Here is a 24,567-nt window from a genome sequence, read left to right as displayed (position 1 = left end):
TGAACAATCTGGCATATTTTAAGGGGGCACAGGCAATCCTTGCTTTCCAACCACTCATTCAATGATCATTTGAAGTTATGACGGCGCTGAAAAAAAAGTGTTTTATGACCAGTCCACAAATTTCTAGGCTTTACCGCAGTGGTCCCCAACCTTTGCAGCTTGGAGACCTGGCTTGGTGGGTGGGTGGGACGCACGAGTGTCTGCCTTGTTCTGAATAGGCCATGGCCCGGTAGTGAGCCGTGGCTCAGGGGTCAGGGACCTCTGCTTTACAGTGTCCCCAGTCACATGATCACAATTCAGTCACTTGGCAACCAGCACACATTTACAATGGTTGGAGCATCCAATAGTCACGTAATCACCATCTGTGATCTTCACAGCTGCCTTTCAACAAAGATTGCAAGGACTTGTCTATGTAGTTGCCAAGGGTCTGAGGTTCAATATACCTCACTTACCACAGTTGGAACTGGCAACTCCATCACTAAGTGACATGGTTATAGTTAGGTTCCACTTGCAGTGAAGTGAACCACCACAATTTTTTAAGGGATGTTACATTACCATGACTTACTCCCACAAATATTTTAAACTGCATCCTTGACTCTCCAATCCCATGTTACTCTGTCTCCTCTTGCAGTTCAAAGATTTTCAGAGAAGGCAGTCCTTCGGTTTTGAACAAAGAGTTCCTCATTCATTTAAAGGGTTGAGGAGCAAAACACACAGATATTTGCTTACAATGGAAATCATACTGAAATGTTGATTTGAAGACTGCTTTTCTATAAGAAAATGCAGGTTGAAATCCAACACTGCATTCTATTAGAAATAATACAGTAAGGGCACCCAATATTTGAACTTATCTGACTTAAGCTTATTATTTCTAATGCAATGAATAACATAAATAAAAAAGTTTACTTTATTTACATACCTTTGAATTCAGTTTTGTGGCCTGGTTTTGAACTCTCACAAGCTATACATTTGGTTGCATCTGGTTTGTTTTGTACTAAGCAGGTTTCACAGTCCCAGCTTCCTACTGGTTTCTTGAATTTGTCTAAATTCAAAAATCCTCCAGAAAGAGTAGGTAAAGTTGAAGTACTGCCACTGACCAAAGGTACTGAACTCCCTAAATAATAAAAACAAAATGATATAAAGCACCTATTAGCAAAAGCACGTTCCAGAAAACTGCTAATTTAAAATAAACAAGTTTAATAGCTGCTTCATAGGGCTATTGAACATAGAATCAATATTTATAATTTTAAATGCAAACTAGTTTTCCAGATTTGTTACAATAAAATACATGAGAGCAGAGGGGAAAAGTCAGAAAGTTTACTTATTCGAACTTAAACTGCTGCACAATAGGTGGTGCCATGCTATCAAATAAATAATAGATGTTTTGCTTTACTGTGAAAATAAAAATCCAGAGTGAATCTAGAATTCTTAAGAAACTGGCTAACATATTAATTAAGGAATTCTTAAAGGAGGAACAAGTCTTATGTCCAAATGTTCAGTGATATCTAAAAATGAATTCAGGATAAAAATCTATAAAAGAAATATTGAATCACTTAATAACAGAGGTTCTTTTCAGTTTTGTCATCTATGCCACCTGGCATTATCACATGATTATCACCTTTATCCCAAAACTGAAAACAGGCATACAAATTATCTGCATTTGTACACCACTGTCTATTTTTTTGGTATTTGGCAGTGTAATAAAATCTTGTATTATAATTAAACATAGGCATGCATAAACATGGTCACTGTAAGGGCAAAAAATAAAATAATAATACTAAAAGCAGGCTACACATATTTTAACAAAATATTTCAGTATATTTTCAGTATATATTTCAGTATATTTTCCTAGGCTTTATTTTTAAAATAAATTACTTAATAGCGTAATCTTGTACATGTTTTCAAAAGAAAATTCCAGGTAACTCAGTGTTGTTTTACTTTCCAGTAACTGTGTCTAGGATTCTAGCTTGAGATATATTCTTTTTTTCTGTTACAATTTTCAAATGCTGCACTCACCTGCTTTGTCTGATTGACAGGCCACACACTGGTTGTTCTCTTCCAGATTTGACACTAAGCACGCAGAACATTCCCAAGCACCTTTCGGCTTTCTGAATTTGTCTCCAAATCCTAAAGTATTTGTAACAGTAGTAGAACTAGAAGAGGAAGACACTGTTGTGGTTGCACTGTCTGTGACAAGAGGCAACACCAGAGCTTGTTTAACTCCCGTTCCAGGTTTTGGTGTTTCACAGGCCACACATTTTGCAGTTTCTGATTTGTTCTGGACCAAACAGGTATCACAGTCCCAAGTGCCAGCTCCTGCCTTAAATTTATCTCCAAACCCCTGTGCTTCTGTTGAAGAAACTACTGATTTGATGGTGGTGTTCTGAGTCAAAGTCTCAGTCTGTTTAGTACCACTGGAAGTTGGCACTTTTGTAATTTGACAGGATGTACATTTATTTTCTGCCAACTTGTTTTGTGGAAGACATGTATATTGTGGCCAATGCGTTGGCATTTGCTTCATAGGATCTCCAAATCCTGAAACAGCTCCAGAAAAATTACTTATTGCAGGCCTTGTGTAAACCACTGTGCTTGTTTCAACATATGGTGTGATTGATGATGAGGATGTTGATAGACTAGTTGGGGAAGCAAAATCTAAGGAAAAAGTACGGAAAAGAACCTTGAGTTTCCAGAAAAAATTCTTTTGAAACATACTACTTTGAAACAATCAACATTTTAGTAACAATATGTACTCATTAAATTCCCTAAGATTTCCTTTGCTAACCACTGTACTGAAAATAAGATTAAAATAATGTCCTTAAAAATATGTGGCATGAGCTTCTTTTTAAAAACTTACCTGGGAAAAGAAATAAAACATATTTTTAATGAATAAACGTATAAAATACATCCTGAATTATATAGAATGTGTTTGATTTAATATTAATATGCACCCAAATCTGTACACATTTACACTTCTTCATATGTCAAATTCTTTTTTTCTTAAGAATGCTTAGAAGAAAACAAGTTATTGTTTCCATATAATTAAAACCTCATCTATTGACTCACCAGGACTTTTTAAAATATCCAGAACACTCCCTTCTTTTAGGATTTTTGCAGGCTTAAAAGGACCATCATACTCATTTTCTTTCTCATTGCTTATGTTGTTGACAGCTGTTGATGGAAAAAGTTTGGATAGCATTGTGGCCTTAAGCGAATATACATCAGATAATGGACTAATTATTACAAGAGATTTCATAAAGAAGCTTTTACAATTAACAGTTTCATACTGTCATAGAAGTTAAATAATCTTTCTTAGAAGACCATGAAGGCCTGGAATAACGTTTTACCCAAACTGAATGTATGCTTAAGAAATTATTTAAAATTGGAAGAGATTTTCACTTTTGAAAGAATAGTTAATATACTTTAACCATTATTTTCTCCATTTCTTTTGAACTAGCAATATAACCCTAATTTCTAAGTCAAGAAAAAAATTCTATATTAAATGCATAAAATTACCTGAATTAATTTGGGGTGATAATGAAGTATTCCTGGATCCTGAAAGATCAGATGATTTTGCAACAGGAGCACTAAATTTAAATCCACCAATCTGACAGAAATAAATATTAAATGTCAAAAGAGAAGTTGATTAGACCTATTCTATTAATAGGAATAGCAAGGAGACCTCTATTTCTGAACTTTAAACCATTTTGTTTTCTATTATTACCATAAAATCACACATGCATTATTACTTACAGATACTGGAGGCAGCATTTCTGCTTCAGTAGATTTTACAATTGGAGATGAAAATTTGAATACAGGACTGCTAGCTGGCTGTACCTAATTTAAAAAAAAAAATCCAAATATTAAACAGCTACCCTAAAGCAGCGGTCCCCAACTTTTGTGGCTTAGTGGCCCAGTGGGGGCAGGGGGAGGGGAGAGGAGATCTGGGCTGCGCAAGCGTGATGCAGCCCTTGTGCGAGTGGCGGGCCAGTGTGTGCATGCATACAGCTCAACTTATATGAGTGGCGGGCCAGCGTGCATGCGCAATAGTACTCACCAGCCCACCACTTGTGCAAATTGAGCTGTGTGTACATATGCGCACGCTCTAGCCAGCCACTCATGTTGCCCAATTCCAAATAGGCCACGGTCTGCTAGTGGATCGAGGCCCAAGGGTTGGGGACCCCTGCTCTAAAGAATATAATAAGTAATTATTTAATTATATTAGAAATGAACACATACAAATAGGTGGTTTTGCTGTGAAACAAATGATGCTCTGCATTACCAAACAAAATGTATCCTTTTCTGCTGCATCAAAGTGGAGTTTCAAAAGTAGTTTGCAATATGTAACAAACTATGTTTAATGTCAAATCCTTTTCAAAAACAGGCTGAAACTGTAGATGTTACTATTTAAGGGAATGACAACAGGTAATGCTACCAGCATCTATTCTATTTCTGGCTTACCAGACAGCTTTTGCAACTGTCAAACAAAACATGAACTGGCAGGTTTTATAATAAAAAAGAAATATATCTATGAATTTATCATCCTTTCATGCAATATAATCCTCACATAACAAATCCAGTTTTGTTAAATTTCACAGAAATCAGTATGAATCTTCCAGTCAATCTTACAGAATGCAACATAATCCCGTATAAGGGATTTATTTCCAGGTCAACAGTGCAGGACTGCAATCTATATGCATTCACACCAAGGTTTCATATCTTTCAAAAGAGGTTTGTATGAAGCATTTATTTTCAAATACTGTAGTTATAACAGCCATGTTTTTTCAAGGCTTGCACCATGCTGTCAGCCAGGAGTAGTTTCTGAAGCAGCTATGTAAGTCTGGAAAAAGATGCCGCTGCTTTTAGCAATCTGAAGAGCAATTCTTTGTAGGTACCCCTTCATAATTAAAGCAATTTTTACACAGCTTTAATAGATACACAATGCTGAAAATATACAATGCACCAGTTACACAGAATAACACATTTTCATGAAGGATACTTTCCTCATACCTGTATAATATATATAGCCACTTTTGTTAAACTCCTTGAATTAAAACTGAAAATCCTCCACTCACATCTTGAATGTTTCATTTCAAATTCAATGTGTTGATGTACAGAGGCCACATGCCAACAAACTTATCACTGTGGCCAATATATACAACTATTATGAAGTAATCTATTTTTTTATTGAAATATTGACATTATAACTTTATTACTGTCATGAATTTAAAATCAAAATACAGGTAGTCCTCAAGTTATTATCACAATTGATCCCAAAATTTATGTTGCTAAGTGAGAAATTTGTTAAGTGAGTTTTTTCCCATTTTACGACTTTTCTTGCCACGTTTGTTAAGTGAATCACTGCAGTTGTTAAATTAGTAACATAGTTGTTAAGTGAATCTGGTTTCCCCATTGACTTTGCTTGCCAGGTCACAAAAGGGATCACATGACCCCAAGGCACTGCAACTGTCATAAATGTGAGTCAGTTGTCATGCATATGAATGTAAACCACGTGACCATGGGGATCTGCAATGGTTATAAATGTGAAAAATGGTCCTAAGTCCTTTTTTTCAGTGACGTAACTGTGAACAGCCACTAATCGAATTGTTGTAAATCGAGGACTATCTGTAGATCACACACACATAATCTATTTACTCTAGAACTAGGAATTCTGCTGCTTTCCTTTTGTTTGGGAATATAAAAGCCTTCAGCAACTAAGGGCAATGTTTATAAATTATGGATTGCTGACATTTTTGCAGTGCACCAGTTACTTGTATTAGTCTATACTGTTTATTGTAGGAATATAAATCAGCTAGTCAAAGAAAATGTGAAATGACAAAACTCCAAAGCTTGACGAAGGTACAAAATCAGATTAAGGAAGAAAGAATAGGCAGAAAATAACTACTTTATACACTATTTACCTTGTTAGTCACTGGTTGGGCAGCACTGGGAGTTAAGGATGAACCAGAAGAACTAGCCGGAGGGCCAAAGCTGAATTTTGGCAGTGATGATGTACTAATGGGCAGAGAAATTTCTGGTAGTGCTGGTATCTCCATCTCCTAAAATTGAAAACTCAAGTTGTTATTTTTCAAATTCAATAGAAATCTATATTTTAAGTTCACATTTGCTTATTTCTAAAGAAAAATTAAAGCAATTTAGCCAATAAATGAAAAATGTTAATTTAAATGATGAAATTATTCAAGAATTTAAAAAAATATCTAATAAGAATATGTAAGTGATGACAAAAAATATAAAACTTGCAAGATGTGACATTTTTATACTTCAAACATCTCTCTTCTCCGTCATGGGGTAAGTTGAGATTTCTCCTGCAGTGCTTGCTACAATATCCCATACGATATATACCTGCCTCTGAAAACCCAATTAACAGGCTTGTTCATAGTCGTTAAAAGACCAATGCCCCATCCCACAGAGCATCACTGCCTTATGCATATTCTTTCCCAGGTTCTAATTGCCTTTTCTGTTGCAGTACAGAGGAAATAGGAATCCAACTGGCTAAAAACGCAGCACATAGGCTTTGATACTTGTGGTTTAAAACATACTAAACAGTTTTGTCTATTATGTTATTCAAACAAATTAAGAATAAAAGATCTTAAGTGGGCTCGTGATCTATGGACAGTTTAATATTTCATATAGCTTCTCCACTAAAAAAGTATATTGAAAAATAATGTATATTTTACCTCATTTTCTGTGGATTTTGGTACATAGTGTATACCTCTTCCCTTTCTCATTTTGCCTCCAGCACTTCCTACTGCAGGTGGTAGTCCATTGGCTGTAGAAGCCGTGAATGTAGGGCTTGTGACGCTGTTGAGACAGAATCAAGAGATGTTAAAAAAAAATTCATGCATACTGCAACAGTTGATATGCCCTATAAATAACAAATATAACTATGTTTCTATTCCAGTCAGAAGTTAATAAAAAGTGTAAAATCCTCATGGTTTTATTTTCCACTGCCATTTCTCTCTCTCAAGGACTACCACCAAAAGACAGGGACATCCTGTCTTGGAGGGCAAACCTTACAGAACTTCTAATTTTTAGAAAATGTTAAAAAGTTATCTATAAAATTCCCTGTAATGTTTTTGACTACAGAGCACAAAACATTAGTTTCTTAACAGAAAACAAGCAAGCAGGCAATAGTGAGTCCTACATCCTATTGAAACATATAGCCTCACTATTTCCTCTCTTCTACCTATAGATTCAGATGAGCTTTGTAAAGAGATTGGGACATTTCCTTCCAATTTCAAGATAGTTCTGTTACCTTCAAGTGTTTTACAGGCCTATCTTATGCATTTCCAATTCAGGGTCTGTAATTAATAGCTTTTTCTTTTTCAATATCCAACAATGTGTGCAAAAACCAATTTTACATAATCCATTTTCTCTTGCTCTTATCCATTGTCTTCTACACATCTTTGCCCAGAAAAATTCAATGAGGGAACCTCCTAAACATTACAGATGTTTCCTATTGGTCAGTTGTGGCAGAGAAAATCAATTAAAACTAGAAACATTGTGACAGATTTAGTCCTTACTCTCACAATGTGTACTAGGTCTTCTGATTCATTGGAGAAGTTTTTCAGAAGACACATGGGCCTTGAAGGAGAGTAAAGAAACTAACATTACTAAAGGTAAACAATGTTTCATAATCACAGATAGCCCTAGACTTATAACTGTAATTGAACCCAGCATTATGGTCGTAGCTTGTGCTGTTTGTTAAATGGGTCATCTTGTGACTAAGCTGATTGCTGAGTGACAAAGTGTGATCATGTGACGGTGGGGCTGTTCACTGAAACTTTGAATCTGGATTGTAAGTAGCCCTGGAAAGATCTGTAGTAACTTTGAACAGTTGCTAAGAGACTGGTTGTACGTTGAAGATTATCTTTATTATCTTTTAGGATGATAATATATTCAATTTCTTGCTTTGAAAAATGAAAAACATAAGAAAAATCAAATTTATTCATAATAGGTCCTTCAGAACCACAGTGAACTTTACATACCTTGTTGATTGTTCACTTTGCAATTCCGTTGTGAGCCTTTTCTCCTGCCCTGCCTGTAAACAAGTATTATGATTAAATTCCTAGTTCATTTATTTTCTAATCTATTGTTCTATAAAAAGGAAAACTGCATTAATAAATGAAAAACACAAAACATTTCTCAAACTCCCTTTTTTGGTTTACATGTGTTTCTTCAATACTTCCTTGCTGCCCCCTGCTGTCCAGAATAATTCAAATAATTCTCCATTAGGAAGTAACAGTAATCCACTTCCAAAAAACCTTGCTAAGAAAAAAATTACAACATCAACTTTAAGGCACCAAAACAAACCAAAAACACACCTCATAATTAATTCTGTTAGTACACTAGCCAACATACTTTTCAACAAGGAAACCTGAGTCCCACTATTTATACTAACAAAAAAATGTTTTTTTTATCCATTTTGATCACAAATCATACCTCAAAAGCAGACTTAAATAAGCAAGGTTGCAATTTCTATTTTGTCAGTCTCCAAAAGTTCTAACTATAAGTGGCAAAGTACTGGTAAAACAATATTTAATGGATTTTTCCAGGAATGCTAATTTAAATTAAGTCAGGACACAAATACTGGAGAGGAATGGAGTGTGTTTAACAGTTAAGTATATGGTTAGATGCTTTGACATATACTTACTTTATGGTTGATCTCTAGTCTCTTTCGTATCCTGCTTGATTCAGCAGTAGACACGAGAGAAGGTTTAAAAAATTGTGAATGAGTCATTGACCGTGAAACAGGCTTGGGTGTCACAAGCTTCTGAACTGGTGGATAATGAGTTTCAACCTTTAAAATAAGAAATATTCACTGAACCAAAAGCAACCAGAAGAAAGCTAATTCATCACTACACAGGTGAAAGCTTTTGCTGCAGCTTGTATATATTTAAAAAAAAATTGAAATTAAAAAAAAATCCTTATTTCTATTAACAACTACCTCAAGACTCAGAAATAAGTAGTATATAAAATGATAAAATATCTAGTTTCAAAGTCTAAAATTATATCTTTAATTAATTTGCATATTTATTTCAGACATTAGAAATGTACTCAAGAAAATAGACTAGTATGCCAAACCTAAACAATTTAATTCTTAGAAAACCCAATTAAACTTAATAAGATTTACCATAAAACAATATGTGCTAGATTAATATAAAAATATTGATTAAATTTGAATATGATGATACAGAAAGTTATTTAGTCATCTGAGCTAGCCATTTCAGCCAATTTTATTAATAAATTATATCAATTTATTTTTACACAAGAAATTATGGACAGTAGACAACACATTTGCTTTGGCAACAAACCATTAACATACTTCTCCTGGTTCTGGCCAACAATTACTACTGCCAGCAATTTATTATACTATGAATAGACAATTCCTTCTTTTTCCACTTAATGACAGGTGGCTGCATCTATCTGACATGTGCCAAAAAGAAAACAGCATCAGTTGACATCTCTTTCAGTTGTCAGTTAGCAAGGAATTAATGTTTCAATACAAAAGTCTACAACCCAGAACTGAAAATAAAATTGAATTTGTTTATACAAGACCAATGCAGCAAACAAATTGGAAAACTACAAAATAGAAGATGAAATTTATTATATCAAGTGTGTTAATCTAAAACCTAAATTTCAAACATGAACAGAAGTCAGTCTAATGTTGTTTGAGAGATAGAGCATTTGTGGGAATGCTAGAGTTTTCTGGGGGGGCTTTTCCCTCTCTGGACCACACTAATCCAACTGTTCCAATTTTCCAGAACAGTGACTGATTCATGCTGTTGGAGTGTGGTCTGGTATCAAAAGAGCTTTATATTTTCAGAAAACTGCTCGAGTATTATTTGAATGGCTGGATCAGTATAGTCCAAAGATATACACATGGAAAATATCAGTATTTCCTGGAGTTTCCATGCCAGATCAGAACATTCTTCTCTTTCCTAATTTTTACTGGAACCCTATAAGCCCTCTGTCAGATTCCACATAACAATTCCATATCAATCAAAGAATTAAATAAATTCTGCACTGCTTAAAAATAATGGTAAGATTTTGTAGATCAACTCACTCTTTTCCTTGATGAATGGAAATTGGTAACATTCAGCATACTGTTTTCCAGAGGCTGAAATATAAAACACAAAAATTAAGTCTTGGGTTTTGAAACTAAGCTCGTCAGGAAATTTCAAAAGTTTGAAAATTAACTTACAGATGACAATGAAGTAGAAACTGAAGAGGGAATTCTTTTAGCATCCTGTTGAATAAGAATGACACTGTTAAATTACAGGTATAGGTACAATTATCAAATGCAGTGATAATACATAGATAATATTGTGTTAGGTACTGAAAATAACTTTTAAAAGAGAGTAATTTACTGCTAATGGACTTGATAACTTCTCCAGAGACTGCAAGATGCGCCTTGCAGTGGAACTTGTCACTCCATACGATTGTGCGTTCACTTGCTTGGCTTTCATTTGTCGTCTTATTGGTGTCTGAAAAATTAACATAATCAACATTATAATCCTTATTTTTAATTTTCCTATTATAGCAGACACAGAAATGGTCAGGCTGTCTCCTGAATTTCTGCAAGTTTGGGAAAAACAATCATTATGTTCAGCATGGTGTAACGTAAGTCAAGAGAAACTTCTGTCATCTTGGCATAGTGAAATAATATCAAGACCTATGGAGTGATTAAATGATGGGAGGGGAGGGGAGGGGAGGGAGGGAGGGAGGGAAGGAGGAAGGAAGGAAGGAAGAATCTGACACTGAAAAGAGAAGCATCAAAATAGGCAGTTACAGTAGTAACCTTCTACTTCACACAATTCTTCATCTGCCGCCATATAGTAACAAGATATTGGCAATCAAAGGTATTTTAGGAAGAAAAAGGCAACAACTACTGTAGCTCTTTCCTTTTAGCTGACTCACTGAGGAAGGGAGGAGACATAGGATCATATTCCATAACCTCATTGAGAATCCTAGAATAACACTTTCAGTAGGACTGTTGAGAAGTATAGAAGAATAAGTGTCAGTATGAGATGCTATTGTAACAAGCCACAATTTGTAGCTTTCACTTTTGTTTTTACTAGGTTTAAACTGAAACATTGATAGAAAAACAGTGAAGTTGGAAAACTTTTAGTGACATTAAAAAAAGCTTTAAATCTTGCCCAGAAGAGAGGGAAATGATGGGAATACATGAGCTTCAAGTTTATGCAATACCAAATCCTGACCAAAATAATCCAAAAATCAATATATCTCATGCTTAGAATATGTCTCATACTTCCAATGTCGAATTGTCATTGGAAAAATTATATTACTTAAATACATGCTAAGACAAGAAAATGCAGAATTGGTACACAAAACATGGAAGTTATTTCCTAACCCTTATGACTTCCTAAAATCACCAGCATTTATTTACCTGATATGGAGTAATTCGTAATTTAGACTGCCTTGTTGCTGCAGCTGCACCACCATATGTAGTTTTACCAGGGTAAAATGGAGAATTCCCAAGCTGACTTGCCTTAAGAAACGATGCATTACCAAGTGACTGGAAATACAGAAAGATATTTAATTAGGAAGCTGAAAACACAAGTAATAGGGTTAAAGTAGCTCTTATGCAGTACTTACAGGAGAGAGTGCTCCAAAAGCAGACAAATTAAATCCAGGTTTTTTAGAACTATTTGCTGAATGTTGAGGAAGGGAAACAGGTCTTTCACTCTCAGCAGACCATAAAGGTGGCACTGAAGCATTTTTTGAAACTGTTATGTCTAAAAATATACATATACCCACATCAATATCTTCTTTATATTATAAAATGCATTTTAAAACAAATATAGTATACAGAAAACACTGATTCATTTTTTTATTTTTAGATTATACTTATTACATTAAAAAACACGAGGGTCTGGCAAATTGTAAAAATAAAGCTTCTAGCACTATTTTCATTTTCAAAAATGCTTCTGGAACCAGAGATATTATTACAAAAATAAAAGCAGTGCTTGACTGAAGCTTAGCCCTTTATTTTGAAGGTAGAAAAAGGTGAGCTAGGATGATTGCTAAACATGAAAAAAGGGTTTTCCTAGGATGTATATGCTGTTTCCACCAATTTTAATTAAGTAAAATGAAGAGCAAAAGAAAAAGCACACATTTATACACACACACGCACAAGTTCCAGATACTTTTTCAGTGTTAGTTTAAAAATTACAGTGAAATTGGTTACCTTTATCAGATGCTCTTGAAGAGAAGCCACTTGTAGTTGAGATGTTATCATCTTCATGCTGCGAGGTAGAATCTTTCATTTCTTTTCCAAGTGAAAGTCTAGAATTACTAACTGGAAATGCAGTTGATGTGGATGGTTGACAGAGTGGTGGTGAAGAATCCAAAATGTTGCAGTTAGTGTGACTTCGATGAAGAGAGGGACGTGTTAAAATATCTGTGAAATTTAAACTAGATCTACTTGTTGATGGCTCTAAAGAGAAAGAAAGAAAATCACACAATTATCTGAAATAGCAAGTATGTGTGGAAAGAGATTAAGGACAAGTTCATATCATAAAATATGATATCTTCTGTAAAGGTGATATAGAGGGGGGAAAAGGAAAACCAAATAATTTTTTAAATTATTTATAAAGGATACTAAATAATAAACATTGCCTACTTCATACTATACTTCAATTTTTCCATTCCTCTCTGGCCCCAAAAATTGAGGAAAGGAAATTTATTTAGAATATCTACTATATTTGTGTCTAGAACTATACTACTATAACAAAACTATTGTTGTATATAAAGAATTTAAAAAAATCTTTTTCAACACTACCCTGCAGCAGAGAAGTTAAATCATTTTAAAAGACTAATACACAATATAAGCCATTCTAATGCCCAGTAGGTTGTTACATTTAATTAAGTTATTGAGTGATTAGATTTACTTTATATTATTTATGAGTAATTCTATACCTGCCTTTTTTTTTCTTATATAAGCATTTAAGGCAGCTTACAAGCATTGCAGTACAAATTATATAACATTTAAAAGAAGTATTTATTATACATATATACAGCCACCCATCTCACCTGAAAGTGACTCAGGGTATCGTACAGTATATAATTATAATAAATACACAGACAAGACAAACACATCCATACAATCAGTTATAGTTAAAAAATAACGATAAAAAAGCACACAAAACAGGAAGATATTAACCACAGAAAAATCTCCCAAGTCCCCTAAGGCCAGATAATGTCTGGGTCTTGAGGGATTTTCAAAACATTGAGAGGAATAGACCTAACCTCTTTGGCTGTGGGAAAAATAGTTGAAAAATAGTTGAAGTAGGCAAGGATAAACTCAACAATTATTGTTGCTTTTAAAATTTATATTCAAATAATTTGTTTAACTGGATGAGTAAAATTTAGTTTGGAATATAGATAACTTTTTGTGTAAAAGGAGGATGAGCTAATTTCTTCTGTCACCTATCACCTTAACTTCTCCAGTAAACTATTTTTTAAAGATCTGCTTAATAAAATGCTGGCCATAAAAAGTAATTTATGGTAATATTATTAAATTAAATTTGATTTGCCATTGAATTTAATCTGATCATCTTGGAAAGCACCAGTTAAAGAGTATAAAGATGCTAGAAAATATATTAAAAAGTATTCCATAATATGTCTGAAAATTTAGCGAAATCTTTATCATAATTCATAATCTTTGGAGAAAATTTGCAATGTTATTATTGATTAGCCTTATTAATGGATTAATAAAATAAACAAACCCACCTCCTAAAGTAATTCTGGTTGGCTCAGGATTGATTCGACCATCTATGTCAAAAGCAGTTTCAGTGATATCTGCAAAGGCAGGATGGTAGTTTATATCCCCCGCTTCCAGATTTCTTTGCTCATTTGGAGATGTCTCTTCATTTTGCGTAAAATATCTTTGAAGCCAAGTTGGAACAATGTTTTTTATAGATTCCTTCACAATATTTATAATTCCCTATTGAAAATCAAGAAAATGTAGTTGTAAATTGGTTACATAGTTCAGATGATTAAACTACAAAAGTTCCTTTAGTTAACAGTTATTTCTAGTACTACTAAGGAATCTGAGGCAGCAAACTCAAGATTATTTCCTAAAAATCTTTAGAAGTCTGTTAACATTTTTTATCCAAATAATGTTTTAAATTCTGTTATGCCTATAAAGATTTCTCAACAGTGAACGCAGAAATACTCTTAATGTACAGAACAATTTATCATCATAATTATTTATTATATTTACGTTTGAGCCTTCCTTCGGGAACTTAAGTTACCATATGTAGCATTCCTTTTTCTTATTTTACCCCCCAATTCTATGAGGTAGCATGACTGGTATAAATGCACCAGGTAACTTCCATGGTTCACTAAACGTAAGTCTCCCTATTCCTAGTCCAATGCCTAATCCACTACACTGTTAGATACATGTTGTTATGTCTTCCTACTCTTTAGCAGTGGTAAAATGTATGAGGTGGATGGATTTTTGCTTTTGCTTTTAATATGCTAAAAAAAAAACACCTTGGAACTCTTTGGGGTTCAAGTTTGTGACAGGAGTTGAGATTCCTTTAGGTGATTCCATTTAGTCAGCACAATTTCAAAATTTATTTCCTACCACCTTCCTCAATATCTTGGAACCATGGCAATCTGCCTATATTTTAAAAAGACACAATACATGATCAAGAATAAATGTGATTTAGAACGGAAACGTGTTGAAATATTTTGCTGGCCATTATAGTCAGATTGTGAAAAATGAATGCTGCATTTCTTAGTCAAGACTACTGAATTTATGAATTTCTTTAGTTCATCTGACCATAATTCCCATTTTTAGTTATTAATTTTAGTATGAGCTATTAATATTGAGGAACATATTAAAGTTAACAGTTAATATATATTTAGCAGCTAATAAAAATTAAAACCAAAGTGACCTTCACAAGATATTAAATATTAAGAGATAAAATGGGCTTCTACAAGCAGGGAGTTACAGGTTCTCTTCTATGTCCCCATTAATGGCATCTCAGATATTGACAGAATGAAACGGAGCGTACTTCAATTTAAGCATATGCAGAAGATACTCCTCAAGGTATTTTATTCCTGTTTATGGCTTTACATGCATTAATTTTGGAAGCAAAGCAGTCAAATGCATATGCTGCCCAAAAGCATCTCTAATAATAAAATTATTAAATTGAAAAACCTTTTGAAATAAGTATTTTATTGATCAGTGCAAATATAACCTGAATAAGGTTCTTATGGAAGACAATGGCCAATTCACTCTCAAGAAACTGTCCCTTAATCCAGAAGATTACATCAATTACTACCTAGAAACAAATCACCATTTTGGGGGTAAGATGCTTGAGATGATGGTGTTTGTACAGTTGTAGTTTTTACCCATCCACTATCTCAATCTTTCATAATCTGGATTTAGGCTTGGTTAGAATCAGCCATGGAGCCCTCACAGATTATCTTTTGTGGGAGAGAGACAGAAAGAATGTGACCCTGTTGATTCATGAGGTATATCTACTACTATCATTCTTTGCAGATTATCTGGAGGAAAGCAGTTTATCTTCTAGGGCAGGATTTAGAACAGACAATTTTGGTTGTGCTAGTAGATGAATTGTGGCAGAGCTAGGTTACCAATGGTGATCACATGATCTTAGGAAGCGCAACTGTCCGAAAGTAAATACATGCCAGTTACTAAGCACCCAAATTTTGATCATATGATTATGGGGATGTGATGCAATAGTTGCAAGTGTGAAAACTAATTTTAGGTCACTTTTTTCAGTGCTATTGTAACTTTGAACAGTTGCTAAACAAATGGTTTTAAGTCAAGGATTACCTGTATTGCAACATATTCTACGTAGGAACACTCTTGAAAGCCCAGAATGCAGCAATACAAGCAGTGATGGGCATGCCTTGGATTGCCTGTGCAATATTCCTACTACCTAAGCTGCATGCTTGCTTCCAGGTTATTTTTTTATAAGTCTATGTGACATAGGGCCTGATAACTTGAGGAACCATTTATCTCCCATCTGGCCATTTGCTATAACAAAGTTGATGTGCTCTGTATTCCTCTCCGAACAATGCCATCTATCAGAATCTTGAAAGTACACCTTCTCTGTCAGTGCACTTGCCCTCTGTAATGAGGTTCCCTCCGAGATTTGGATTTTAAGTAGGCCTCCATCCTGCTGGTTGGTCTTAAAGGTCTTAAAGATCTACCTCTTTGCCCAGGTTTTTGGCTAGAGTGATTCAAATCCTTCTATGTAGCGTATGAATTTTAAAAATTATTATTGCCTAGTTCCATTTACATTTATGCTCCTTTATCTTTATTAATATTAATATTTCGGTGTTTTTACTCTGTACAAATTTTAATAATAATGCTGGATAATTTGTTAGTTGGTGGCATCCTGCTACAATATACTTGACTTCTACTTCCAAGAAAGGTCTTTCAATGATGTCTAAACTTTTGCATAATAGAGGCTTACTGTGGCTACCACAAGGCACTATTTTATACCAATGCTATCTAACATCTATAAAAATTAACTGGAGGGAGTTATCCGGAATTGTAGGGCTAGGTGAAATTAATCTACTGATGACACTCAGCTATCCTTGTCCAAAGTAATAGCAAAAGTGATGCACCTCCTAAACTAAGTCTCTGGATGAAATCACAATAAACTGAGATTGAACCTGAGATCCGATGTGCAGGTTATTTCCAGATAAGGGTTTGGGGAGTTTGTTTTAAAATGTGATTGAAATTCCTACCAAAAGGATAAATATGTAGTTTACAGATGTTCTGGTAATCAATGATGAGTATCACTGAATACCTGAGGGATCCTTATGACCAAGAAGGTATTTTACTAATTTCAGATAATACCGGTATGTCAACCACAACAGATCAGGGTACCTGACACATATCCCTTCCTATTAGAGACTTGGTCAGTCACTCATGGATTATAAGCAAGAGTCTACTGCTTATAACAAGATTGGCACACTACTATCTTGTAGTTATGTGATGGCAGGTTTCCCTGAGATGGTTTTTGTATCCTGAAGTGAAATCCAAAAAACATTTTTCGATGTGTAAGGATCATACTCTTCATCTAGGCTTTTTATGTTGAATGTCAATCATTTTCACTATATTTTTAGTAAATATGTAAATATGTTACATATACTTATAGGAAATGTAGGAAATAAGTATCACTCTCGGTAAATTAAGACCAACTGGCTTTAAAGAAATACATTGGATTGATATCAAAGGCAATCTAAACTTCCCATGAAGTAGATGCAAATCTATCAAACTCTACAAAATTGTGTGTGCATATTTAATTTGACTTTGGGTCCATTGGAACTGACTAATACGCTCTACTATCTTCAAGAGACCCAAATTAAACCTAATAGGAAAAAACCCAATATTTGTATCCTTCGTGGCACACTCTATATGGTATTTTTTCCTGATATCTATATTAATAATTAACATGTAAGAAATATTTCTTACAACATGGGCATCACCTATGTATTTCAAAACTTTGCTATGCATTTATACTGAAAATCAGTTTATAATTCTATGAATTAATAAGAAATAATCTGACAGTTTTTATTGGGACTTTTTTCCTCTGGAAAAATGCAAAAATGTACAGGTAGTCTTCAACTTATGACCACAACTGAGCCCAAATTTTCTGTTGCTAAGTGAGACATTTGCTAAGGGAGTTTTGCCCCATTTTATGATCTTTCTTGTCAGTTAAGTGAATCACTGTAGCTGATAAGTTAATAACAAGGTGTTAAGTGAATCTGGCTTCCACATTGATTTTGTTTGTCAGAAGGTCGCAAAAGGTGATTACATGACCCCAGGACATTGCAACCCTCATAAATATGAGTCAGTTGTCAAGTGTTTGACTTAATCACGAGGATGCTGCAAATGGTTGTAAGTGTGAAAAACTGTCATAAGTCACTTTTTTCAGGGTCATTGTAACATTGAACAGTCACTAAATTGAACTGCTGTAAGTTGAGGACTACCTGTACTCATGAATTTGTTTACTTCCCCATAAAGGTAACATGCCAGTATAAATAACAATAATAAAGGTAACATTTGAAATTACAGTTCATAAAGTTATAATTCATAGGAAAAAAATCCTACACGCTTCAAACCAAACATTAGGCTAAAACACATCAATTAAAAAAAACCCTGCATGATATAATGAAACAGGCACACACTGTTAATCGTTGTATGCAGAATAAAGATTTCAGGGATTGTAATGATGACAGAACACTGAAAGCTGTCTCATATCAAATCAAGCCAACAACTGGGCAATTTAGTCCAGCACTTCTGACAAGTCGTTATTAGCTTTCCAGGGCTTTAGTTGAAATTTTTTTCCGGGCCTACTTAGAAACACTAGAAAACTGAACCTAGGACTTTGTATACAAGGATGAGTCGCACTGTTGAGCTCTGGTACTCCCAATACGCTAATATGCTGTTCATTACATAATCTACACAATTATAATAAACAGCATGTGTGCATTGACCCAAATAGATATTAAAAAGTAATGCAATAGTCAGATCCTGATGATTAAATACACTAAATAATGGCAATAAAGCAAATAATTGCAATGGAAGAGATATTGTCCTCCTAGTAATTATGTAATTAGAATCCTGGAAAAAAGACTCATACCATAGTATGTAGTTTTTAATCTTTACATAATTTAATTTACTCATAACTCAAGTCACATTTTAAAAAAAACAAAGTTGAAATAGGATAGCCCAGCCGCCTAAATTGATAAATGGATTTATTATTTTGTTAAATCAGGTTAAATGTTTCAATCAGGCCACCTCCAGACAATAAATAGCTCTAGTTTACAAACCAGTATTATTCATTTGTCAAGACAATGAATATAAAACGTCATGTTGTGCTTATATTTTAACAAAACAAAATCCATCTCAAGAATTCTATAAACTTTACAAGATATTTATTTGAATTCAATTTGTTTTCGGGTAGGCAAAGCCCGACTGATGCTCTCCAATCTTTCAAAAAGTGCATACAATCGGTCGGCTTTCATTCAATCGAAAACCAAAACCTACTTGCAGATTTACAATGACTAGGCTGCGTCTACTTTTGATAGAACTATCTTAAATCGGATTTCTTTAAAAAAAGAAATAAATTAAAATCAAACCACCTCACCTACCCACGAACTCAAAAACCAAATTCCGGCGATTAGTGTGTTCCTAACGCACACGGTGGTGTGGTATTTTATATATATATATATTTGGGCCCTACACCACGTGCAGGAAAGGCTTTTCGCACAAACAAAAAGAAGAAAAAAGTGCCAAGGGGGAAAAAAAGGATGTCCAGTTTCGACCGCCTTCGAAAAGCGAGTTAAATCCGCAGAAAAGCGGGAAAAAAAAGGAGATCGCGAGGAGGCCTTATTTGCCCCCACCCTCCTTCGACCTATCCCATCACCCCTGAGGGGAATCCCTTTCCCCGCAAGGCTTCTCCGTTCCCCGGCTTTTAACGTTCCACAGCAGGACGTGGAATTATTAACCATTCTAATTGTTTCCTTCACGATCTTTCTCTCTCTCTCAGCCACGCTCGCTCGCTCGCTCCGGAGCCTTTTTTTCCCCCGCTCCCTGAGGAGAGGAACGGGGGCGGGGGGGAAGAGGGGCCCTCTCCGGCTCATTCGACTCCCGGCGCTCGCAGCCCGTCCAGCCAGAAACGTGGCCTGGGGCTCCCCGCTCAGGCGGCCTTCCAACCACTCCTCCCACCTCACCACCCGGGGCGGGGGAAAAGGCGTGAGGGAGCTTCCCCGGCAGTTCCGGGAGCCGACGGCGGCTTCCTCTTCCCCCCCCTCCCTTGCCGTCCCCACGGATTCCATTCTCCCGCGGCGGCCTTCCTCACCTGCTTGTTCCTTGGATAAGGCTTCGAGGAGGCCGCTGCCAGATGATAGCGCCGCGTCCGGATCTTTCCGCCGCCCCCGCCGACTCCGCTTTCCCCCGGATCCATATTGGTAGTTGTTCCGAGTCTCCCTCCCACCCACCCACCCTCCTCCCTTTGGCGCGCGGCGCAAACACAGGCAAGGCCCGGCCTGGCCCGGGCCGACCCTGCCCTTCCCCCCGCCGCCGCCGCCGCCGCGCGGGCTCCCTCTCACACTCTCCCCCCTCCCCTCCTTGCTCTTCCTCTCGCCCCCAATCCCGTTCTGTGCTGTCACTGTCTCTATGGCGATGCCTCGCACCACGCAGCCGGCCTCGCGCCCTCACAGGATGCTTCCTTTAGGTTTTTTTTTGGCTGGCGCGCGCGCGCCGAATCCGTCCCTACCGCCCCGCTTTCTCCTCCCTTTCCAGTCCCCCCACCCCTCCCCGTCACCGTCTAGCTTGTTCGAGGTTTTCCCCCTCCTTCCTTCTCTCCCGACCAACCAGGGGGCACGCATCGGCCCAGTTTTTCGTCACCAAGCAGCGACTCATCTGGTGCATCATCCCGCGTTTGAACGCCCAAAGCCCTTGTGGGAAATGTAGTTTTTTTTTTTTTTTTTGTTTTTTTGAGAGGGGTTGCGCAGAAGCAGAGCTCTCGACCTGACTTGTGATTGACCAAAGGAAGCGCTAGGCGCCGGTGACGCAATCTCGCGATACGTTCTGAAGCGGAGCTTTGGATATTCTGAAACTAAAAGTCTTTTTTTTGTTTGTTTCTTTACCGGCCTTGTAAAGATCTCCTGTGCTTGTTACTCTCTTAGACACAGAGGTCCTAACTCTGAAGGACATAATCGGTCATCTTTGAAACTATCCTTCCAATACACTTGGAAGATCTTCATTATCCTCGTCGTGGTTTTACCTACCTAAGTAGATAAAAACTGAGGGAATCGTTCTATCTAAATGCTTTTGATTGCGGTGATAGGAGTTAGCAAGGCAATTTCTAGCAATTTCCTAATGTATGAAATTCTCTAGTTCAGGGGTCGCCAGCTTTGGCCACTTTAAGCCTGGCGGACTTCAACTCCCAGCTGGCTGGGGAATTCTGGGAGTTGAAGTGTGCCAGGCTTAAAGTGGCCAAAGTTGGAGACCCCTTTGTTTAGCTCGCAACCATTTTTTTCTAATGATTAACTAAACTAAAGATGGGCAAATGATTCCTTCCACAAAGGTGCTTTGCATAGAACGCCTCGTCTGTGCATAGATGGTTGTGTGTTTTCAATCCGTGCCTGGAAATGAAAGGTTGTTTTGTTCTGGGTCGGGCTGAAAGGCATTACAGTATTTAGAGCAGCGATTAGTGCAACAGGTAGTCTGGCATGAAAACCGTGGAAAGTAGGAAAGGGGAATGATAGAATGCACCATAAAGAGTATTTTAACTTACTGCACCTCTGTATGGTTTGCCAATTGCACAGTGGCAGATAGGAAAGCACTCCAGAGGGTTAATGTCATTGCCCAAAAGATCATTGGTTGCCCTCTCTTCTCTTTGGAAGAGCTTTATAGCTTCCACTGCCTTAAGAAAGTTCAAAACATTCTCAAAGATCCATCTTATCCTGGGCACCCTTTTTTTGAACTATTACCATCTAGCACCCTTTTTTTGAACTATTACCATCTAGCAAACCGTACAGGATAATAATAAAAACAAGGACAAATAGGCTGAAAAACAGCTTCTATCCCAGGGCAGTAGCTCTTTTGAATTCTACTGTATAGTACAGTGTTGGTGTGGTGTCGGGGGTTTTCAGTTCAATGTGTGGAGGGTGAAGGATGTGTACTTGTGTTTATTTTCATGGTCATGTTCATGATATGCACTGAAGATGGTGTTTGATTTCATTGTACGAGGTGCAAGGACAATAAAGTAAGCTAAACTAAACTATTTGCCCTGCAGATACACTCCGGAATCTTGTCTATGGACAAGAATGGAAGAAACTTCTTGGATAAGAGGTGAAACTCTGGTTTGGTTTTGTTTTTAAAAACCAAAACAAAATCAAATCACTTTTTGGAAAAAGCACCTTTGGGATTCTCAAATCTTGTTTCAGTCAAAACCTGGGTGCCTGTAATGACTGCTTTGGACTGAAATTTATTTCAAATTGAAACATTTTTCATTTGTGTATATTCCAATCTTCTATTGAGAAGAATTGCTTTGAAAGTGATATGTTTAAAGTGCAAAGGAAGATAAATATCTTTAAGAATACCTTAGAAAGTGATAAATATCCTTATCAAAGAGCACTGTTTTCTATTGATTTCTTCCAATATTATGATTACACTGAGCACATTTACTAGGGTAATTTGTATAAATACTACTGCATAGTTTGGAGGGATGATCTAATATCTAAATGTATGCTGAAGATAATATTACATATTTAATAACAAAGCCACAATTATTTGAGATTTTATGTAACTTTTAGAACTAGCCATAATTGTATAGTACTGTGATCTATATGATCTGAGGTTCATCAAAGTTCTATAAATTAATACCAAAATTTTGGACAAACAACATGCACTGTATCATTGCTTTATTGAAACATTGAGTCAACATTTTTTTAAAGAGATAATTTCAGTCAAAGGTTTTCATAATTTGATCAGTGGTTAGTTTGGAGATATCTTGGGCCACTACCATTTATATAGCTGCCTCAATTTATTGATACTTTAGGACTGCCTTGCATGAATTTCTCACTTTAGTTCATATCACATAGGTTAAATCAGGACTTTAGCAGCGCCATTCCCAGCATGCAACGTTTTTTCTACTTCACCTATTCTATACATACTTGTGTATATAAAATCATGGTTTGTGCTTCATGACCTACATACCCTTAGACCAGTGGTGGCCAACCAAAGCACCCCCGAAAGCAATTAATCCAGGCTGTGCAGGAACCCATGGCTGCGCCGCCCACATGGCCTGTGGGAACACAAGGATTGCTTCGCTTGCATTGCAAACACCACGAGGTAGTGGGGGCAGGGGGGGAACTTGCCCCACATGCCTGGCCTGGCCACCAGGCTGCTGCTTTCTGCTTCTTCTGCTTTTGGCTACACGCAAGGAAAGCAGCAAAAGTCTTTCTTTCACCCAAACTTCACCAGAAATGAGTCTTTGGGACCCTGCAAGGCATCCTGCTCCAAGAGACTGTGCTGGCGCGATAAGTCTCATAAAGACTCATTTCTAGCGGAGTTTGCACAAAGTGAAGTCTCTCCCCCACCCTGAGAACGGAGCTGGAGACGGTATCCTGCGATCCCAAATAAAGAATGATTGATCAGTAGGAAAACAGGGTGGGGAATTTTCCTGCACATTTTTTTTTTGGATTTTCCCAGGGTCTCTGGTCCACGTGATTTAAATTTATGAGTCTGGGGGTTCCTGAGGTCCAAAAGGTTGGCGACCCCTGCTTTAGTCTGTCCACATCAGTTAAATAGATGGATAACATCTTCCTGTAAATTTGCCATTTGTATATTCCAACATTTCTGTACTTTTCATTTTCTTCAAACATAACACATCTCATTAAGACCAAATTTCATTTTTGCCCCATTTATTCACAGGGCTTGTTTCCAACAGTCTGCTGGATCAGTCAGACCATGGGCAGCATTGTTTTCTATAATAATGGTTTCTGCTTAGTATACTCCCAGATACACTACTCTCGTTCAGGTTTTTTGTGCACTCATGAACTCTTGGCACTGAAGAATACAAGAATGATCTAGAAATCTTTTGCTTTTACCCTCGGGTGCCACCTCCCAGAGTGTTGCATTTCTTTTTTGAGGAGCAATTTTGTCAGTTGAGCACTCATGGGAAGTTAGTTTTGTTTCCCAATTTCTATACTAATTCAGTGTTCTTTTTTACAATTTGTAGACTTCCAGCTTTGTAGATTTCATCAGCATCAGAGAATCTTTTTCTGACGTCTGCAGATTTTGGTTTTGATGGCATAATTTAGTTTTACAAATCTGTGTTGCAAAGAGCAGATAACCAGCATTGTCACAGAAAGGGCATGCTTCCTAACTCACGGCATAATTTAGGGAAAGGAAGTAGGAGCATGCTCACCCTATCTGACATAGTAGGATAAATTATCCTTAGGAAAAGGCAATTCGGTAGATAACCTGGCCCTGTGCCCCTTAGGGTTTATTTGATTTGTATGTCTTTCTTTCAGCAGCTGAACATAGTATAGAATTCCCTCTATTTATTCTACAATTCCTCGAAGACCCCAAACTTAGTCACTTAGCTATAAATACACAATTACAATTATTATAAATTCATATAACATCAGGTTGTACTATGCATTATTTATAAATTAAAAAATGGATTTTAAGGAGATGCAGGTAAAATAGCAATCTTGTACTTGACGTTATCTACAGGACAATTTAGATTTCTCAGTGAAACATACTTACATTACTAGAAAAAAAAAACATCAAGTTTAATTTCAAGGATTACTAACTCACTGCTAAAATTTGTAATGTTGCATGCTGAAGCTGTTTATATCACCATGGTTGTTTCTGCAATGTGTGAAAGTATAATCCAATAAAAATGCGTTTCTGGACACTTACTTCTTGAAATGAATATTTTAATAAAATATCATAAGCAAGACATCAGATACCAATAAATAAATGGACTTTTTGTTCTTATATATTGTCTTGCA

At 36.3% G+C, this 24,567-nt stretch overlaps 1 protein-coding gene across 4 annotated transcripts in view; it reads right to left on the bottom strand.

Moving 5' to 3' along the window:
* NUP153 (nucleoporin 153) overlaps window positions 1–20,029 on the bottom strand; it is a 32,410-nt gene extending 12,381 nt beyond the window's left edge. For 2 of the 4 annotated variants that reach the window (XM_026699576.2, XM_026699577.2), the window contains exons 1-17: window positions 19,899–20,029; window positions 13,774–13,987; window positions 12,230–12,478; window positions 11,638–11,777; window positions 11,429–11,557; window positions 10,389–10,505; window positions 10,223–10,267; window positions 10,085–10,138; window positions 8,672–8,818; window positions 8,007–8,059; window positions 6,696–6,819; window positions 5,919–6,056; window positions 3,751–3,834; window positions 3,514–3,604; window positions 3,064–3,168; window positions 2,017–2,652; window positions 920–1,114 (exon numbers count right to left, since the gene is read on the bottom strand). In XM_026699576.2, coding sequence (XP_026555361.2) covers window positions 920–1,114; window positions 2,017–2,652; window positions 3,064–3,168; window positions 3,514–3,604; window positions 3,751–3,834; window positions 5,919–6,056; window positions 6,696–6,819; window positions 8,007–8,059; window positions 8,672–8,818; window positions 10,085–10,138; window positions 10,223–10,267; window positions 10,389–10,505; window positions 11,429–11,557; window positions 11,638–11,777; window positions 12,230–12,478; window positions 13,774–13,987; window positions 19,899–20,003 — 2,626 coding nt within the window. In that variant the 5' untranslated portion in view covers window positions 20,004–20,029. The remainder of the gene's footprint in view (window positions 1–919; window positions 1,115–2,016; window positions 2,653–3,063; window positions 3,169–3,513; window positions 3,605–3,750; window positions 3,835–5,918; window positions 6,057–6,695; window positions 6,820–8,006; window positions 8,060–8,671; window positions 8,819–10,084; window positions 10,139–10,222; window positions 10,268–10,388; window positions 10,506–11,428; window positions 11,558–11,637; window positions 11,778–12,229; window positions 12,479–13,773; window positions 13,988–19,898) is intronic. The other 2 variants (XM_087930873.1, XM_087930874.1) reach the window with 1 other exon arrangement.
* Between the last annotated feature and the right edge of the window lie 4,538 nt (window positions 20,030–24,567).

The sequence above is a fragment of the Pseudonaja textilis genome, chromosome 3, assembly GCF_049901715.1.
Source record: "Pseudonaja textilis isolate UNSWEBS1 chromosome 3, rPseTex1.2, whole genome shotgun sequence".
NCBI lineage: Eukaryota > Metazoa > Chordata > Lepidosauria > Squamata > Elapidae > Pseudonaja > Pseudonaja textilis.
The sequence above is the reverse complement of the archived record's forward strand: the minus strand, read 5'-3'. Positions and strand labels throughout refer to the sequence as shown.